An 18,432-nucleotide genomic window follows, 5' to 3' on the forward strand; every position below is an offset into this window, starting at 1 on the left:
CTATTACATTGCTGATCCTTCATTCTTGACCACCAAACCTTTATTTATTTATTTTGCCTGACAAAGCTTAACATTCCTTGAATTTTTGAGTGTTACATGAAAGAAGCTTAAAAAGTACTTTCTTATAAACCTTCAGACCTAAAGATCTGCATAGTAGATCACTCAGCTAATTGTCATAGTTCTCTTCTACCAAGTTATACATACAGGCACCCTCTTTAAGGGTCTGTCTGGATTTTCAGAACAGAAGAGAAAAAAATGCAGATGTGCTTCCTTTTGTTCTAACTTTTCAGAGAAATTAAAAAAGTTCCTTTGGGAAATACTATGAAGAAATCTATAGAATGTCCCTCGGTCAGACATCCAAGGCTCTCCATTATCTGGTCCCATCCTAACATTAATTTCCTCTAAACTCCAACACAAATGTTCCATTTCTGTCAAGAGAGTCACCTTACTATTCAACCATTATAGCTTTCTTCTCAAATCCATATTGTTTCACATGCCTAAAATAAGCTTTTTTTCTTTCTTCTCCTCTAATTAGGAAATTCCTATAGAATCTTCAAGGTCCGGTTCAAATCCTCACCTGTATTATAAGACCAAATGTCATTCCACCCTATATTTCTTCCACACGCCTCTGAACTTTTATATATTTTACAGTACACTGTTTATGCTGCGGTTTTGGTATATACAGTTTGACATTTTTATAAATCATTTTAATCATTTCTGATCTCTCACAAACTAGTTTTAGAGAGCAAGGGCTACAATTTAATATATCTTGCAACTCAGTAAGAAGGCATTTAATAAATTCATGACTGAATGGATGAATAGTGAATACAATTACGTGCTATTTTTGCCAATTTTTCACGATAGAGGTAAAACTCTAAGTGAGATTCTTGATATCTTCACTTGATTTTTTTTAAATACAAGAAAATTCTCTAAATGCCTATAACCACTTTGTTCTTAATGTAGCTTTTCTTAAAAATACATTTGAGCCAAAATGGAAAAGAATTGCTGAAAATTTGTAACAGACAAAAGGAGTTAACAAATGCTAACTGTATTACTGATTTGTGGTTTCTACCTTGTTTTAGGGTTTCTTATATTGACTTATTATGCATAAGCAACCATACTTGGAGAGGGATTTGAGGGGCTTAAAAAGAAGAAAAGTTGCAATAATCCTATGAGGGGAAAAGGTATAGAGTATAAAGCTCAAAACATAAAAAGGTGGAAATGGAAAAATGTGTACCAACTACTCTGGACTAAAGGCATGCTCCAGGAATGAGTTCAAAGCTTCTAGGCAAACAAGATCTAAATTATTTGAAGATCGTTGAATGTCTCTGCTATTTGCGTGTCCTGAAAATAAGCAATAGTATGTTCTATGTTGTAATATATGTTTAATTTTGGTTTACTGGCTCTTTCTGCGTTTCTGTTTCTTTGTATACTGACTTGTAAAATTAGCACAGTGGTTATTAGGTGCTTCATAAAAGTATCCTAATTAAGGTGATAGAACAGAGGTTACAATATTTTAATTATTCAATGCACGTTAATCATTATTACTATTACCATTTGAATATATAAAGTATTGGAGTCCCTCTCTATTGGCAAATAAATATTTTTAAAATAAAACAACAACAACAAACTTTTGAGAGGGGACAACACCTTAATATCTGAAGTTGGATGTAAGGCTGTTATCCTAGATTTCATCATTCCACTATATCAAAGGCCTGCAAGACCAGTTTGCATTATTTTCTTACAAAACTATATTTGTCTGAGCATTCATTCAGTCAGTAAATGTAGGTTTCATTTGGGCAGAATATTCTGGTTCATGCAATTTATTCAGTTACCAACTATATCTAGATTACATAATTCAGAACACAATATTCTGTTAAAAGTCCATATATATGGTTTGAAATTGTAACTTTTAAAATGTTTGTTTAGAACTAACTGTGATGTCCTATTTTTAAATCCAAGTTACATATAAATTATACTCTTTTAGGAAGCAAACCTTAAAGTTATCAATCATAAAAAACAACAGTCATGTAGTAATAAACATTCAGAAAGCTATAATTTTATATTCAACATGAACTCATTTCTGTGCAGAAGTTGTATTTTCTAGCTCTCTCATTTTTCAAAACTCTTAATTTTATCCTTTGCCCAATTACTCTAAAAGAAAATTCTAAAAGATGTTTTAAAGAAATTTTTTAAAAAATTAACTTCAGGACCGAATAAAGCCCAAAGAAGAGATAAATGTCAAAGGAAAGACCACCATTTTAAAAGAAATCTTACTGTGATTCTATGTATTATGTATGCATATATAAAACTATCATATAAAAATATCATATGAAATATGATATATGAAATGTTTTTATATATTCTAGAGCAATTTATTTTGGACATATTATTTGATAATGGATAACCAGCAAAATTTCTTCAGAAACAAAACTGTGGTCATTTCAATTTATATACTTGACTTACTATTTAGCGAATAACCCAACAAAAAATCTTACATTGCTAAAATAGGAAGACTTAAAACATAAAAAACTCTGTTGATCTATACTATCTTGGAAATATGTTTGATCGTTTCTCCAGATTTTTCAAGTAAATTTTTTAATTTTTACACTTACAAAGAAAGTGTTTAAGGATTAAATATATTGCCCTAATAGATTTAGTGTACTTGTTTTGTTATTTTTTTAAATGATACTCTATTTCATGTACATCACTTATTACATAAAAATATTAAAATCAACAATAATTTTAATTCCATTAATATCTACCAGGCTTACAAATGAATGCAAATACACAAAAATCAATCAATCACTATTGTTTTTAACACTTATCATGATTTTAAATAACATTATCTGACCAAGGCAAGTAAATAAAAAAAGCAAACATTTTCAAATTCTGGTTTTCATCAATCTATACTGGTACTGGATATACGGGAGCCTTTAAATTTCATATTGCATAGAGAAAATTGGAATTTTAATGATTCATATTCCATTATTTGATACTAGCTATTATTATAAAAATAATAAATATTCATTCATATCATTGTCCTAAATATACCGCCAGTAATATCATACTACTCAAACTACATTGTATATTTTATTTTTTAAAAAATCAAGATGCTCACTCTTACCTATAAATGTTTGCACTTTTCTCACAGAAAGTATAAAAGAGAGTAGAAATAGGCTGGAGTAAGGCAGAAAGTCAATAAACCCTACTACACTTTAGTGGCAATTCTGTAAATTCTTAGCCCCAGGTGATTTTAACCCAGAAGTCTTTAACTAAATTCATAGTTTTAGAATCTGGATACAGAGTCCTTGTATCTCTTTCAAGGTATCAGTTTTAAAAATATTCCTTGTATTCCCCTGGCATAGATAAGCTAAATTTCTAAACTATATATGGCTGGGAAGAAGAAAAAAACATCAACTGATGCGTAGAACTCTAAAATATTTACATTCTGCCATGCATACATTAAAAGATACTTCCTTAAAAAGGGTAGAGAAATCAAAGTGACAGAGTATAAAATGAAATTTTATATGGAATAGCAGCTATCTGATGTAAACATGGCAAAAATTTGAACAGTAATCAACAGAAAGTTTAATGTTAGCCTATAATTTGAAAATATATTACCTAATTATTAATTCCTATGTTTGTGTATGATTAGTCAGCCTTACTTTTATCTATACATTGTTAAAATTATAATATGTCAATAACACTGTTTGGCATAATTTTTTTTCAATCCAGAAACATGAAATTAATAAGATTTTGAGCTACATTTCAAATTTATTACAATGAACATAAAATGCTGTGAATTAAGTATTCTGTAAATTAATGAAGTTAATACATTTCTTTTGAAGGCAGAGTCTACTGATTGTATGATCACAAATTAAGCAGCTAATTATAAAGGGGCAAATGCAGAAACAATAATTATAATCATAAGGTAACAAATAAATTTGAGAATTTAAGAGTTTATGGGGAAGGATTCACCTATTTTAACATTAAACAATGTCATTTTTCCCCTACAGCATGTCAGCCATTATTCAACCTTAACAACTCACATTGTCTTTTATCAAATAAAATTTTTGTTACAGAAAAATCTCACACATTAAAAGTAAACATTGGCCTTTTATGACATATATAAAGACTACATGTTATACAGAACATAATAGCTGATTTGTAACAAAAGACTATTTGCTAAGTACAAAAATTTACTTATACATATTTGTTTATAAAAACTGTTATATATAACAAGTTAACAAAATAGGAGTTTATAAGTATACTGAAAACTACAAATATTACTAAAAATATGGTATTTGAAATCTTGAGGATATACTCTCACTTCAATTTTTTATACTTTATTTAAAAAGTGATATAATTTTAAATAGATTTAATCCCTATAAACTAAACAAATTTATGTCTATAAATTTTTAAAAGGTAATCACAAAAGTAATGAGCCATATAATTGCTCCTCAGTATAACACTAAAAAGTGACTTATTCAATCAATCAATAAATCAACTAGTCAATCTATGGAAGAGGCTCTGACTGACAGTCTTTAAGTAAACAAAATGACAACTTTGTTATGTATTAAGTATGCTTAGGAAAAAAACAAAACTTCATCTGCTAAGACTTTAAGCTTCTTTTATAAGGAATTCATACTATGCTGTGGATATTTCTCTTTGATTTCCCAACTAAACACTCACTTGTTTGATGCGATCTGGATTAACGGTGGTCTGGGGTTGTAGAATGCTGACTGGTTCTGTCTTGGCCACATTTTGGGGCATTTCACGAATTTTTTCTGCAATGAATCCATGAACTGCATTCAGTGCTTCAACTGTTCCCTGGATCAAACATACTCGTTCAGTAGTACCTGTGGATGAAAGATTAATTTTCAGAAAACTTTCTTTCTTATTTTGGATTTTTTTAAAAAAAGCCATGAAAAAGGATGATATAATGTAAAACGTAAAACTCTCAATTAAAAAGAAATGTTCAACTGAACCAAACAGAGTGAATACATACATATATACTCCTTTTTATCATTTTTACACTCATTCTTTCCTAATAGTCTCAAAAACGGCCTTTGGATTCCAGTAGAGCCAGAGATCCTAAGAAATTATGAGCCTATCATTCCTCCATTGACATAAAAAAAATATTTGCAGAGCGTTTATAAAAAGACTTCGTGTAAATGCTAGTAACACATAGATGAAGATCTATGGACCCAGCTTTCGAAGAAGATATCTTAAGGATAAAAAGCTAGCATCAGGTCAACAATTATACGATGGTATGATGTGAAAAATAATGAATGTATCTACATGGATGGCACAAACAGATGGTCTACAATGCAAACAGCATTTAAACTGGTGGGGAGAGGAGGTCTTGGAAGGTTTACATGGCAGGTATAGTTCTTCATTTCTACCATTCTTTATTCACTTACCCTGCTCTTCCTTTAATTATAACATCAACATTACCTGATATTTTATATTTGTTAATTTTTAACTTTTTCACTAGAATGCAAGCCCTCAGAGGACAATGGATTAGCTTGTTTTGTTTTGTGCTGTAGTTTCCCCACAGCCTTTAACACTCCCTGTATATAACAGGTGCACAATAAATATTTATTAGATGAATGAATCAGCACTGTCATTATTATGTAATTTTAATAAGACAGAATATCAGAATTAAGACCAAAATTTTAAAATAGTTCATGAAATTTGAAATTGGTGAATAATTGATACAGATATAATTAATAGTGTTCTTTCCACTGCTAGTGAATAAATTTGGTTGGGTCCAATATAGATCTTACAACTCTATACTTTACAGATAAACCTTAAGACAAAAAAAATTCATTTTCAGACTATAAAAGTGAGCCTCATTATAGCAGCTTGGTATTAAATTGTAATCTTCTCAGCATCCCAACACAACACATAAAGTTACTTCTCAGAAACATTTATTAAACAGTTAACAAAAAATATCAAAAGAATGATTATTTTTAAATTTCTAAAATATTGGGTTTTGAATAAACATGAAAACTTCCAAGTACCTGACACACTTCTTTTTGGTGTTACAGTTTAAAAATTCTAAGCCACTCTATAAAACATTTTTAAAGTACATTTGGAAGGACAAAGTTGTGAAGCTACAAACATTAAAAAAAAAATCACAGGGAGATTATGTTGCTTTAAGGATTAACTGCCTCATAAACCATTTTTCTATGTTTCTAGTAGTTTTGAATTTTTAAAAGAATAGTAAAAGCTTATCATTCTTACTTCTAGTAAAAAGACTCAGATCACAAGAGTTTAAAGAATAATATTACAAGAATACACCTAAATTACAACTTCTTATTTTAAACAATGAACATTCAAGTCTATGAAAAACTAAGTTTCTTAAGTTGTACAAAATATTTCAGTAGAGAGCAAGTGTGCCTCTCATTTGTAAGGATGAAGAAAATCTGAAAAACATAATGTGAGTTTGAAGGCTTAATATTTTTTTCTCCTGATCAGCTTTTCTCATCCTGTCAACCTAGATGTATCTCTGTGGTGGTTCTTGGGTAAAATGATCTAGTTTACAGGGATACTCTAGGGAAGTCTTGACAAAGTTGTATTAACTGTCTAATAAATAACTAGAAAGGATAATAATAACTGATCAATGTAGTTCATGCAAAGTGTTCTCATCTAAGTCAGGAGACAAAACAAAATAGATCAGATTATATTCCTGCTTTTGGAGACAAATACAGAGTGCTCCTTTGGGGATGCCAGATAGGAAAGGAAATCAGCTCAACCTCAATAGGAATTCTAAAAAACAACATGGCACTAAATAACTGAAGACATTATATAATCCATGTTGCCTTTAAAATTCTAATTTAATACACTACATATCATGTCAGACAATACAGTAACCCCAACAGAGTAACAACACTCTTTAGAGTGTACAGACTATCAGGCAGTAAATGGAAATCACTGAGCCATAAAGAAATATGATTGTCTAAAACTGAATTTCATATAGCATATAGGAGACAATTTGGAAATAGTTCATTGGTTCAAATTTGCAGTACATAATCTTTGAGAATTAAATTATATCACTACCATTAGTACTACAAAAGAAAAAAAAGAAAAAAAAAGAAGGAAAAAAAGGAGATTGTATATCCACCAATGGGAATTGCTGCAATCCTCAGAAGACATGCTGTCAAATTCTTCTCCTGAACCCTAATGGCCTTTTTACTCAGATAACACAAAACTATAATTTTTAGGAAAAAGTCACAAAGAGAGAAAACTGTCAGGTATATGACCAAACTGTGTAACAAAAATGCACCTATAAATCATTAAAGTTGCTGTTTTTGTCACTTTAAAGGCTTTCAGGCTCCATTAGTGTCTAAACTAAACTGCTAGTTATTTATCATTTTATTTGTTTAGCAGTAGCATTTACTACTCTTTGCAATAGACTAGCAACAGAAGCTGAAAAACAATCACATAAAAGTATATGCCCGCATTTTTTATGATGTAAAGATACAGAAGTATAAGACACACTAATTTAAAAATGCACTTTCAAGGGACAAGTTAGAAAAATTAACAAGTAGGGTCAATGTCAAATACAGGCAGTGAAATTTAAAGTGGTTTCAGTTTTGATTTCACATACAATATCATATATTGAAAATGCATGCTTCTAAAATTAGGTACAATTTTCAAACAGATTCTATAGCAAAATTTTGATAGAATTTTAATAAAATATATTCATTCTGTGCTGTAACCTTGAATAAGTAAGTCACTTAAACTGTTCCTGCTCCTACCTACAGCATTCTATCACTTATGCAGTGGGCCCTATTCCTTCTTACCTACCAAGTTCACGATTTCTTCAGGTATTAGAGTTCTTTCTTACATCATAATTTTTCCTTTGCTATTAAATCATTTCTATCAGCAGAAAAACATGTTATAATTTCTTCGATTTTTAAAGACTCCTCCTTTATGACAGAACTAAAAATTATTTGACAAAGTAAATAAAGTAACTAATTTAGGCAAAGATCATCAAATCATAGATTGTAAGGTTAATGGGTAATTTTCAGTGGAAATGTTAAGGCAGTCACCAACTGACCTCCCTGATCGCCATTAGCATGACTAAGAATGAGAAAGTGGGGGTGCCAGCGTGGCTCAATTGACTAAGCACCCAAGTCTTGATTTCTGTTCAGGTCATGATCCTAGGGTCATGGGATCAAGCCCTGCATCAGGTTCCGCACTGAGCATGGAGCCTGTTTAAGATTCTGTCTTCCTTCCTCTCTCTCTCTCTGCCCCTCTACCACTCTCCCCAGCTCACTAATGCTCTCTGTCTCTCAAAAAAACAAAAATAAAACCAAAAAGAATGTGAAAGTGAACCATGCACCTCTTGATGTGAAGCAATACCACTGACACACAGGGCACTAATGATGAAGTACGTTTCCCAAAGTAGATGAACCTAAATCCAATCAAACACACTACATTAGAGTTTACAAATAATATTGAAAGCAGAAAAAAAAATGACACCATGAGGAATCAAAGATACAAATCAAGAATGTAGGACACTTAACAGGTCAATTGTTCTTGCCCCATCAATAAAAGAGGGACTTTCCTCTAGACTAAAAGTGCCTTACAAGATATAATGATCAAATGTAAATTAGAATTTGACTAATCTAGATTCAAACAACTTTTATTTTAAACAATTGTGACAATATAAGATCTAGGTATTAGATAGTATCAAGGAATTACTATTAATTTTAACAGGTATGATTATGACATCAAGTTGTGTAAAAAAAAAACCTGCCATTTTTCCTTTCTTTTTTTTCTTTTTTTTAGATGCATACCGAAGCATATACAGATAAAATGATTGGGATTCACTTCAAAATATTAAACAGTAACAACAAAATGAGTAAATAAAATAAGTCTACAAAAATTTTGATATTGCTGATATATGTGAAGAGTGTAAAGGGGCTCACTGTACTATTCTTTTCTGTATGTTTGGAATTTTCAAAATAAAAGAAAAACATTTCAAAGGCTTCCTTGATTGCATTCATACTCCTCTCTCCAGTTATAGCTCAATTTTCTTATCCCTCAAAATTCCTTGAATGATCCCCTTTCTACTTCTTCACCGCTTTCTTTTTACTTGAATCTATTCCAGTATGGCTTTTGTCCCTCACTCCATTCAAACCATTCATCACAGCTGTACCTGGGTAAATCCAATCTTCATGTCTTTATGTTGTTTGACCCATCAGCAGAATTTGACGCAGTTAACCAATCCATTCTGAAAACATTTCACTTAGCTTTCAGATTATCACACACTCCTGGGTCTTTATTTTATTCAATTCATTCATTCATTTGACAAAAGTCTATTAACTCCCTACTAAATGTGAGGTACTATCCTAGAAGCTGAGTGACAGACGAATACTCCTGCTTTCAAGGAGTTCATATTCTAGTTCATGTAGACACTATACATAAAACAAATAAAATATATATACAGAATACAAAATGAACTTGTGCTATGAAGAAAATTTGGAAACAATAATAACATGAGCAAAGATAAAAATTAAAGTATGAAAGGGACCTTGTCTGTCATGGTCACTACTATATCCTCAAGTGTCTAGAATAGTGCACAGTATACTGTAGGTGCTTAAGAAGTCTTTTTTGAATAAATGAAAACCTTAGTCTAAATCTTCTCATCTGTATATTGAAAACATATGTGATTGATTTTAAGAACTTTTTATTAATAAAATGTCTACATTAAAGCAGTTACCCTCTTTGGGTTTAGAAGATCAGTAAATGTGTATAAAACTAGATAATTTGAGAAAATTATTTAAAAAATATAGTAAATTATAAATTATCATGTCCATTAGAATAGGTCTAGTCTAGAATAATGGGCACATACTAATGATTTGATCCACATTATTTCCAATTGCCAACTATAAGGAAAATTAGTGAACATTTTGTTTGGATGTAAGAAAATACTCCTACTAAGGATATAACTAGTGTCTTATAATGAAAATGCAAGTATATACTTCTTTAGAAAATATCAGTATCAATCTAAAATAAGAAATTGGTTGGATGAATGTCAGTGAAACATCTCAAAATGAAAAATTAATATAAAAAATCTAGTAGATTACTAATAATTCTAGGACAATTTACTGACAATGATTTTGGCCTTGAAAAGGACTAAGAAAATGCAGGTGCCAATTAGCCTTGCAATAGGCAAAAATTGAGATTTAAAACAAAATATAACATATAGATAATTTTTACAGTAAGACAACAGCTACTTATATCATTGAGAAATTACTTATTTTAGACAGAATATATTCTGAATAAAGGTTTATTTCCTTCGGGGTGGCTGGGTGGCTCAGTTGGTTAAGTGTCTGACTTAGGCACAGGTCATGATCCTTCAGTTTGTGGGTTCTAGCCCTGCGTCAGGCTCTGTGCTGACAGCTCAGAGCCTGGATCCCACTTCAGATTCTGTGTCTCCCTCTCTCTCTGCTCCTCCCCTGCTCACACACTCTCTCTCTCTAAAATAAATAAACCTTAAAAAAAAAAAGGTTTATTTCTTTCATTATAAAATTTAATTTCTATTGTTTTAAGAAATATCTCCCAATTTATTGTGTATTTCAAATATATTTAATGTTTCCATAATAACTTGGGAGTCAACTATATAATTCTGGGCAATAGTAAAGTGGTAATCTCAAGATTTCTTTGGGTATGTAAGTCAATTTATCCTAAAAAACAAAACAAATAAAAAAAAAGCAGAAACGGACTTAAATACAAAAAACAAACTGATAGTTGCCAGAGGAGAGAGAGGTAAAAGGATCGGCAAAATAGGTGAAGGGGATTAAAAGGTACAAACTTCCAGTTATTTATTTTTAAATAAGTCATAGAGATGAAATGTACAGACTAGGGAATATAGCCAATGATACTGTATTAACACTGTATGGTGGTGACACACGGTGACTACATTTGTTGTGATGAGCATTAGGTATTGTATAGAATTGCTGAATCACTATGTTGTACACCTGAAACTAATATAGCATTTTATGTCAACTGTATTTCAGTAATGAAAAACTAAAACAGAGAGTATAATTTTTAAATGAATAAAGCAATTTTCAAGGATTATTTCATTAGTCTCAGTCTATACATGGTAATTTAATTAGCTGCAAGTTTTTGTGGTTTGAAAAAAAAGCAGGAGCATTAGCTCATTAGGTTTCCTTAGATTAGATATTAAAAATAACCTATAGAATATTTATCACTAGTAACAACATGTATTATAAATTTTAGATTAGACAACAAAATGTAAATTATTTTAAAGAATTAAAAAACAGTAATAGTAATCATAAATTTAACAGATTAAAACTGTTGAAAGATACCTGAAAATACACGCCTTTAATACATTACCTTTCAACAGATAATGTTACCATTTCTTTAATATGTATCTTCTACAATACTCTCTATATAAGAAACATCTATTCCTACTAATGCCTTTATAAATAGTTGATTTATATGCATTCCGTATTTATTGCTGTAATTACATCAGCAAAAGCCCCACTTAAGGGTATTTAAGGGTTTCGTAGGTATAGAAATAGAGTATTACCTTCTTTCAGGGAAAAACATATACTTTACCAATTTCAAGAAATAAAGCCATTCAAAGGTTTCCTCTGAAATTCACAGCCATACATCTTTTCCTTTTGGCTTACTTTCTTTTCCATGTTCCTATACTCATTGGGAAGAGCTAATTTAACAATCAATTTTACAATATGTATCTCAGAATATTACTGGAAGATAAGTGCTTTAAACATTGATTATATGTAAATTTATAAACCATCTTATGATTTATATAAAAATATATATGTCATAATACATGTATTTAATATATTAGTGTATTGTATATTATATATTATATACTACCTCATTTAATGCTCACAATAACCAGGGCAGATAATATTATCTTGAAGCAGCTAGCCCAAGGACACACAACTAACAAATGCAGAGATGTAAGGTTTTGCCAAATACCGTATTATAACATATACTTTATATGTTATACCTTATATCCATTATAACATATACCTTCTGAAAATGTAATGAAAGGCCAGGTCCCAAATTACATCCATTTAAGAAAGTCACATGTTTCAGCTTGGAAAAGTAATTTTCACCCAAATCTGACAATTTTTTACGTACACTGAGTCACACCATTAATATCACTTCACAGATTTATTCCAAAACTGGCATAAAATGAAAGAAATGATTGACCCTTCTTGCAGAGAACTTACCGCCACAGGAGATAGTTAATAACTGTGTGGACTATTTAGCAGATTTTTGAAAACAAGTTTTCAGATCAACAAAAGTACTTAGGAAAATTGCCATAAAAAGTTTGTCCAATTTGTCATTGCAGCTTTTATACCATTGTACAGTTACGCACATTTGATAATGCTTCCTCCTACCCTACAATTTCTAAGGAAAAAAAATATACTATTTCAAGAAGAGGCATTTTTAAAAAAGGAAATCATAGGAATTGACATCTTATGATACGAAGTAATAATTGCTTTTCTTCTCCAGGTAATTAACTCTCCACATAATCATGTCTCTACTTCTAAACTGTAAAAATCTGAAAAGGGCCATTATAACATGCGTTAGTCCCAAACCAATGTAGCAAAGGCTTGATAATCTGTTTACAGAGCATGCTTCACCATTGATATATACTCAGTCAAGCCAAAGAATTAGTCTACTTTTCAGAAAAATCTAAAAGTACAGAGTCTTCAAAGAACTTAAGATGAGAGAATGAATGAATGGGAATCAGAGTGGATGTCCAGCTTCTTATTTACTCATTCTCTTCCCAAGCATGCAAATGGCATGGTCATTTAGTTTTCAATAACTATTCTCACAAGGCAGCAACAAGATCATAGGAGACATTAACTTCTGAAGAACCCTGAGGTTTGAAAGCAGACATATCTGAAAATTCTAAGTAACAATTGCAATTGTTCTCATATATATTGTAACTCCTTTCCAGTTATTAAATTCTGAGGTCATGCAAAAATTTCTACCAACAGTTATAATTATGACTAGTTATTCATCCATCCTTAGCATACATAGGTTTATGATTTTAAATTCAGACACGGCAATTCTAGTTTGATCAGTATTATCACCTTTTAACTTCCATCATGCATTACAGGAAAATAAAACTGCCATGACTAAATTTTATTAGAAGTTTTAATTATGTTTTTATATGTATATATAAAATAGACTTCCTGATTTTCTTTTCACTACCAAACCCTGTCACCATTTTTGACATTGATTTGTACTCTTAAATATCTGCCAGAAGAAAAACTGCACTTAGAATTAATTTTCCTAGCTACTCCTTATATACTAACAGGGATTAATTTGCAGATTTCTGTGGACCATGCTTGGAAGCTGGAAAACAGCTTGCAACAAACACGTGCTATCAAATTAAGCTCACAAACTCAGAAGCATGACCAGTGGTTAGCATGCATAGCTAATCAAAGTCATCTGAAGGTAAGGAGAGAAACATACCACTGGACATGAAGCACTGTAAAAAAATCTGAGGACTGATGTAAGCTGAGAGTAAAAAGATGAACATCCCTAGTGATAGTCCTGTTCCTAACATAGAAATTATCACTTTGAGATCCAATATAGATTAATGTTTTACCCAAGTCTACGCAGTGACTTTATTCCACATTTGCTTTAAAAATAGTTATTTTGAAAATGACTCCATTTTTATTAGGAGCCAGCCTATAAATCAAATACAAAGACAAGACCCACATTTGCATAGGTTTTAAGAGTGAATTATTCAAGTTAGTGAATGATAACAAATGTCCTACTGTTGATCACATACACTATACCAAATGAATATACAGGAAGCATGAAGAATTGTGACCCATTAACTTGCTGGGGGAAGGAATATGGGAAGGTAAATTTGTAAAGTTTGGAAAAATGTTAAAAATTTCAAGGGTACATGTAATCCTTTAATAAAGAGAATTATTTTAATAAAAAGTTATTAATTTAGGGCACAGTTTTAAATTGTGCTGAGATGATATAAAATGGCAAAATATTTTATAATTGTGGTAAATTACATATAACATAAAATTGCCATTAAGCCACTTTTGATATTTATTTTTGAGAGAGAGACACACACACAGAGTGCGAGCAGGGAGCAGGCTAGGGGCAGAGAGAGAGAAAGACACAAAATCTGAGGCTGCTCTAGGATCTGAGCTGTCAGCCCAGAGCCCAACATGGGGCTTGAACTCAAGAAACACAAGATCATCACCTGAGCTGAAGTTGGAACCACCCAGGTACCCCCCCCATTTAAACCACTTTTAATTGCACAATTCATTGGCATTAATTATAGTCAGAAGCTTGTACAAATATCACCACTATTTCCAAATTTTCTTATCATCTCAAAGAGAAAGTGTGTAACTCTTAAGAAATAAATTCCCAATTCTTCTTCCCCACATCCCTTTAGTAACCTCTAATCTACTTTGTTTTTATTAATTTGCCAATTCTAAATATTTCATGTAAGTAGAATCATACAGTATTTGCCCTTTTATAGCTGGCTTATTTCACTTGGCATAGCACTTTTATCAGTTATGTTGTAGTATGTATCAGAACTTCAAAACCTGGGGCGCCTGGGTGGCGCAGTCAATTAAGCGTCCGACTTCAGCCAGGTCACGATCTCGCGGTCCGTGAGTTCGAGCCCCGCATCAGGCTCTGGGCTGATGGCTCAGAGCCTGGAGCCTGTTTCCGATTCTGTGTCTCCCTCTCTCTCTGCCCCTCCCCCGTTCATGCTCTGTCTCTCTCTGTCCCAAAAATAAATAAACATTGAAAAAAAAAAAAAGAACTTCATCCCTTTCTATGGCTAAATAATTTTCCATTGTGTCTATATATTACATTTGTTCATTCATTCTTCTATCAATGGACACTGAGTTGTTTCCACCTTTTGGCTATTGTGAATAATGCTGCAATTAACATTAATGTACAAGTATCTACATAGGTATCTGTTTTCACCTCTTCTGGATATATATCTAGGAGTGGAATTGCTGGGCAATATGGAAATTCTATTCTAGCTTTTTAAGGAGGAGCTAACCTGTTTTTCACAGGGCTGAACCATTTTACATTCCCAGCATCAATGTATGAGGACTCTGGTTTCCCCATTTCCTCACTAACAACTATTTTATTTTTTAAAAATAAATAGCTATCACTGTAATATTGATTTGCATTCCCCTAATCACTAATGATATTGATTATATTTTCATTGCTTATTGACCATTTGTATATTCTCTGTGGAGAAAGGCCTACTCACCCCCTTTTCCCATAATTTTGTTTTTGTCTTTTTGTTGTAGACTTTTAGTTTACATATTCTAGATAATAAAGCCTTATCATTTATATGATTTACAAACACCAGATATATATGTTTACTTCGGGACTGTCAAATACATGCCATTGTTCTGTATGTCTATCCCTAAGTAAGCATCACAATGTTCTGATTACTGTAACTTTGCAGTAATGTTTGAAATAGGGAAGAGTGAATCCCTACACTTTTTCAAGATTGTTTTATATATTCTAGTCCTATTGAAATTCCATATGAATTTGAAGACTAGGTTTTCCATTTGTTTAAAAAAGGAGGCTGTTAGAATTTTAATAGAGATTTAATTGAATTTGTAGATTACTCTGGGTAGTATTGGCATCTTTTTTTTTATTGATACCTTTTTTCTTTTTTTTATACCCTTTTCTTTTTTTATACCTTTTTTTATTTTTTTATGTTAGCTGTTATTTTTTTTAATTTTTTTTTAATTTACATCCATATTAGTTAGCATATAGTGCAACAATGATTTCAGGAGTAGATTCCTTAATGCTCCTTACCCATTTAGCCCATCCCCCCTCCCACAAACCCTCTAGTAACCCTCTTGTTTGTTCTCGATATTTAAGAGTCTCTTGTGTTTTGTTCCCCTCCCTGTTTTTATATTATTTTTGCTTCCCTTCCCTTATGTTCATCTGTTTTGTCTCTTGAAGTCCTCATATGAGTGAAATCATATCTGTCTTTCTCTAATTTCGCTTGGCATAATACCCTCTAGTTTCATCCACATAGTTGCAAATGGCAAGATTTCATTCTTTTTGATTGCCAAGTAACACTCCATTGTATATATATACCACTTCTTTATCCATTCATCTATTGATGGACATTTGGGCTCTTTCCATGCTTTGGCTATTGTTGATAGTGCATTGGGGTGCATATGTCCCTTCAGAACAGAACACCAGTATGCATTGGATAAATACCTAGTAGTCCAATTGCTGGGTCATAGGGTAGTTTTTAATTTTTTTTTTAATTTTTAATTTTTTGAGGAACCTCCATACTGTTTTCTAGAGTAGATGCACCAGTTTGCATTCCCACCAGCAGTGCAAAAGAGATCCTCTCTCTCCGCATCCTCGCCAACATCTGTTGTTGCCTGAGTTGTTAATGTTAGCCATTCTGAAAGGTGTAAGGTGGTATCTCATTGTGGTTTTGATTTGTATTTCCCTAATGATGAGTGATGTCGAGCATTTTTTCATGTGCTGGTTGGCCATCTGGATGTCTTCTTTGGAGAAGTATCTATTCATGTCTTTTGCCCATTTCTTCACTGGATTATTTGCTTTTGGGTGTTGAGTTTGATAAGTTCTTTATAGATTTTGGATACTAACACTTTATCTGATACATCGTTTACAAATATCTTCTCCCATTCTGTCGGTTGCCTTTTAGTTTTGCTGATAAATGTTTCCTTCGCTGTGCAGAAGCTTTTTATTTTGAAGAGGTCTCAGTAGTTCATTTTGGCTTTTGTTTCCCTTGCCTCTGGAGATGTGTTGATAAGAAGTTGCTGCGGCCAAGATCAAAGAGGTTTTTGCCTACTTTCACCTCAAGGATTTTGAAGGCTTCCTGTCTTACATTGAGGTCTTTCATCCATTTTGAGTTTATTTTTGTGTCTGGTGTAAGAAAGTGGTCCAGGTTGATTCTTCTGCATGTCGCTGTCCAGTTTTCCCAGCACCACTTGCTGAACAGACTGTCTTTATTCCATTGGATATTCTTTCCTGCTTTGTCAAAGATGAGTTGGCCATACGTTTGTGGGTCCATTTCTAGGTTGTCTATTCTGTTCCATTGTTAAAATGTCAATACTACCCAAAGCAACCTACATATTCAATGCAATCCCTATCAAAATAACACCAGCATTCTTCACAGAGCTAGAACAAATAATCCTAAAATTTGTATGGAACCAGAAAAGACCCTGAATAGCCAAAGCAATCTTGAAAAAAAAACCAAACCAGGAAGCATCACAATCCCAGACTTCAAGCAATACTACAAAGCTGTAATCATCAAGACACTATAGTACTAGCACAAGAACAGACACTCAGATCAATAGTATTAGCATCTTAAAAATATTAAGTCTTCCTACCAATGAACATTGGATGTTTTTCCACTTATTTAGGTCTTTGGTCTTTTCATCTCCTTAAATTTATTCCTAGGTATTTTATTCCTTTAGATGCTGTTGCACATGAAGTTGCTTTCTTAATTTCCTTTTGGGATTGTTCATTACTGGTGTATAAAAATACACTGATTTTTGTGTGTTGATTTTTATACCCTACAACTTGCTGAATTTGTTTATTAGCTCTAGTAGCTTTTTGTAGATTCTTTAGGGTTTTCTATATACATGAGATCATGTCATCTGTGAAGAGAGATAGTTTTACTTCCTCTTTTTAATTTGGATACCTGTTAAAAACTTTCCTTGTTCAATCATCTGGTTAGGACTACCAGTACAGTGTTGAATAACAGTGTTGAAAGCAGGTATCCCAGTCTTGTTCTTGATCTTAGGGCTAAAGCTTTCTGAGTTTCATTACTGTGATATTATCAGTGGATTCCATAAATATCTTTTACTATGCTGAAAAAAATGACAATATTTTATCAAGAAAGAAAGTACAAATCTTCCACTAAAACATGCTGCTAATATGTACTCTCCCTGTGTGCATAGTAGTTTTACTATGACCATGATGCTGAGAGTAAGAAGCAAAATATCTTATGTAAATAGCTGCAGCATGCCACAACATATTTGGAGAAAAATGTGGCCTTGAGGCTGAAGGTGAGGCTCAGAAGTTTTTCAAAGTTCTTCAACTCAATTGCTAATTTTTTTTGTATTCTTTGATGTAAACAAACAATGGAATAAGGTGCCAATTCATTTTTTCATGATAGAGTATTAAAGAATTATAAGCTAAAGAACATTGGGATATATTAGAGTTATAAGGGCTAATGGTGAGATACGAAATAGATAATACATCTAATACCTGTTTGACTATAGCTCAAAACAGGGAGGTATTATTCAGATGAGTTTCTGTGGTATCATGAACTAAAACTAACTGACTTGCCCATTATACTCTTAATTTCATGTGTCCCAGAAAATAGTAAAACTGTATTCT

General features: G+C 31.9%; 1 protein-coding gene across 5 annotated transcripts in view; it reads right to left on the minus strand.

Moving 5' to 3' along the window:
* The window catches only part of NOVA1 (NOVA alternative splicing regulator 1), a 150,502-nt gene that overhangs the window by 33,112 nt on the left and 98,958 nt on the right, over positions 1-18,432 (minus strand). For all 5 annotated transcript variants that reach the window (XM_043555948.1, XM_043555947.1, XM_043555950.1 and 2 more), the window contains exon 3: positions 4,696-4,862. In XM_043555948.1, coding sequence (XP_043411883.1) covers positions 4,696-4,862 — 167 coding nt within the window. The remainder of the gene's footprint in view (positions 1-4,695; positions 4,863-18,432) is intronic.

The sequence above is a fragment of the Prionailurus bengalensis genome, chromosome B3, assembly GCF_016509475.1.
Source record: "Prionailurus bengalensis isolate Pbe53 chromosome B3, Fcat_Pben_1.1_paternal_pri, whole genome shotgun sequence".
NCBI lineage: Eukaryota > Metazoa > Chordata > Mammalia > Carnivora > Felidae > Prionailurus > Prionailurus bengalensis.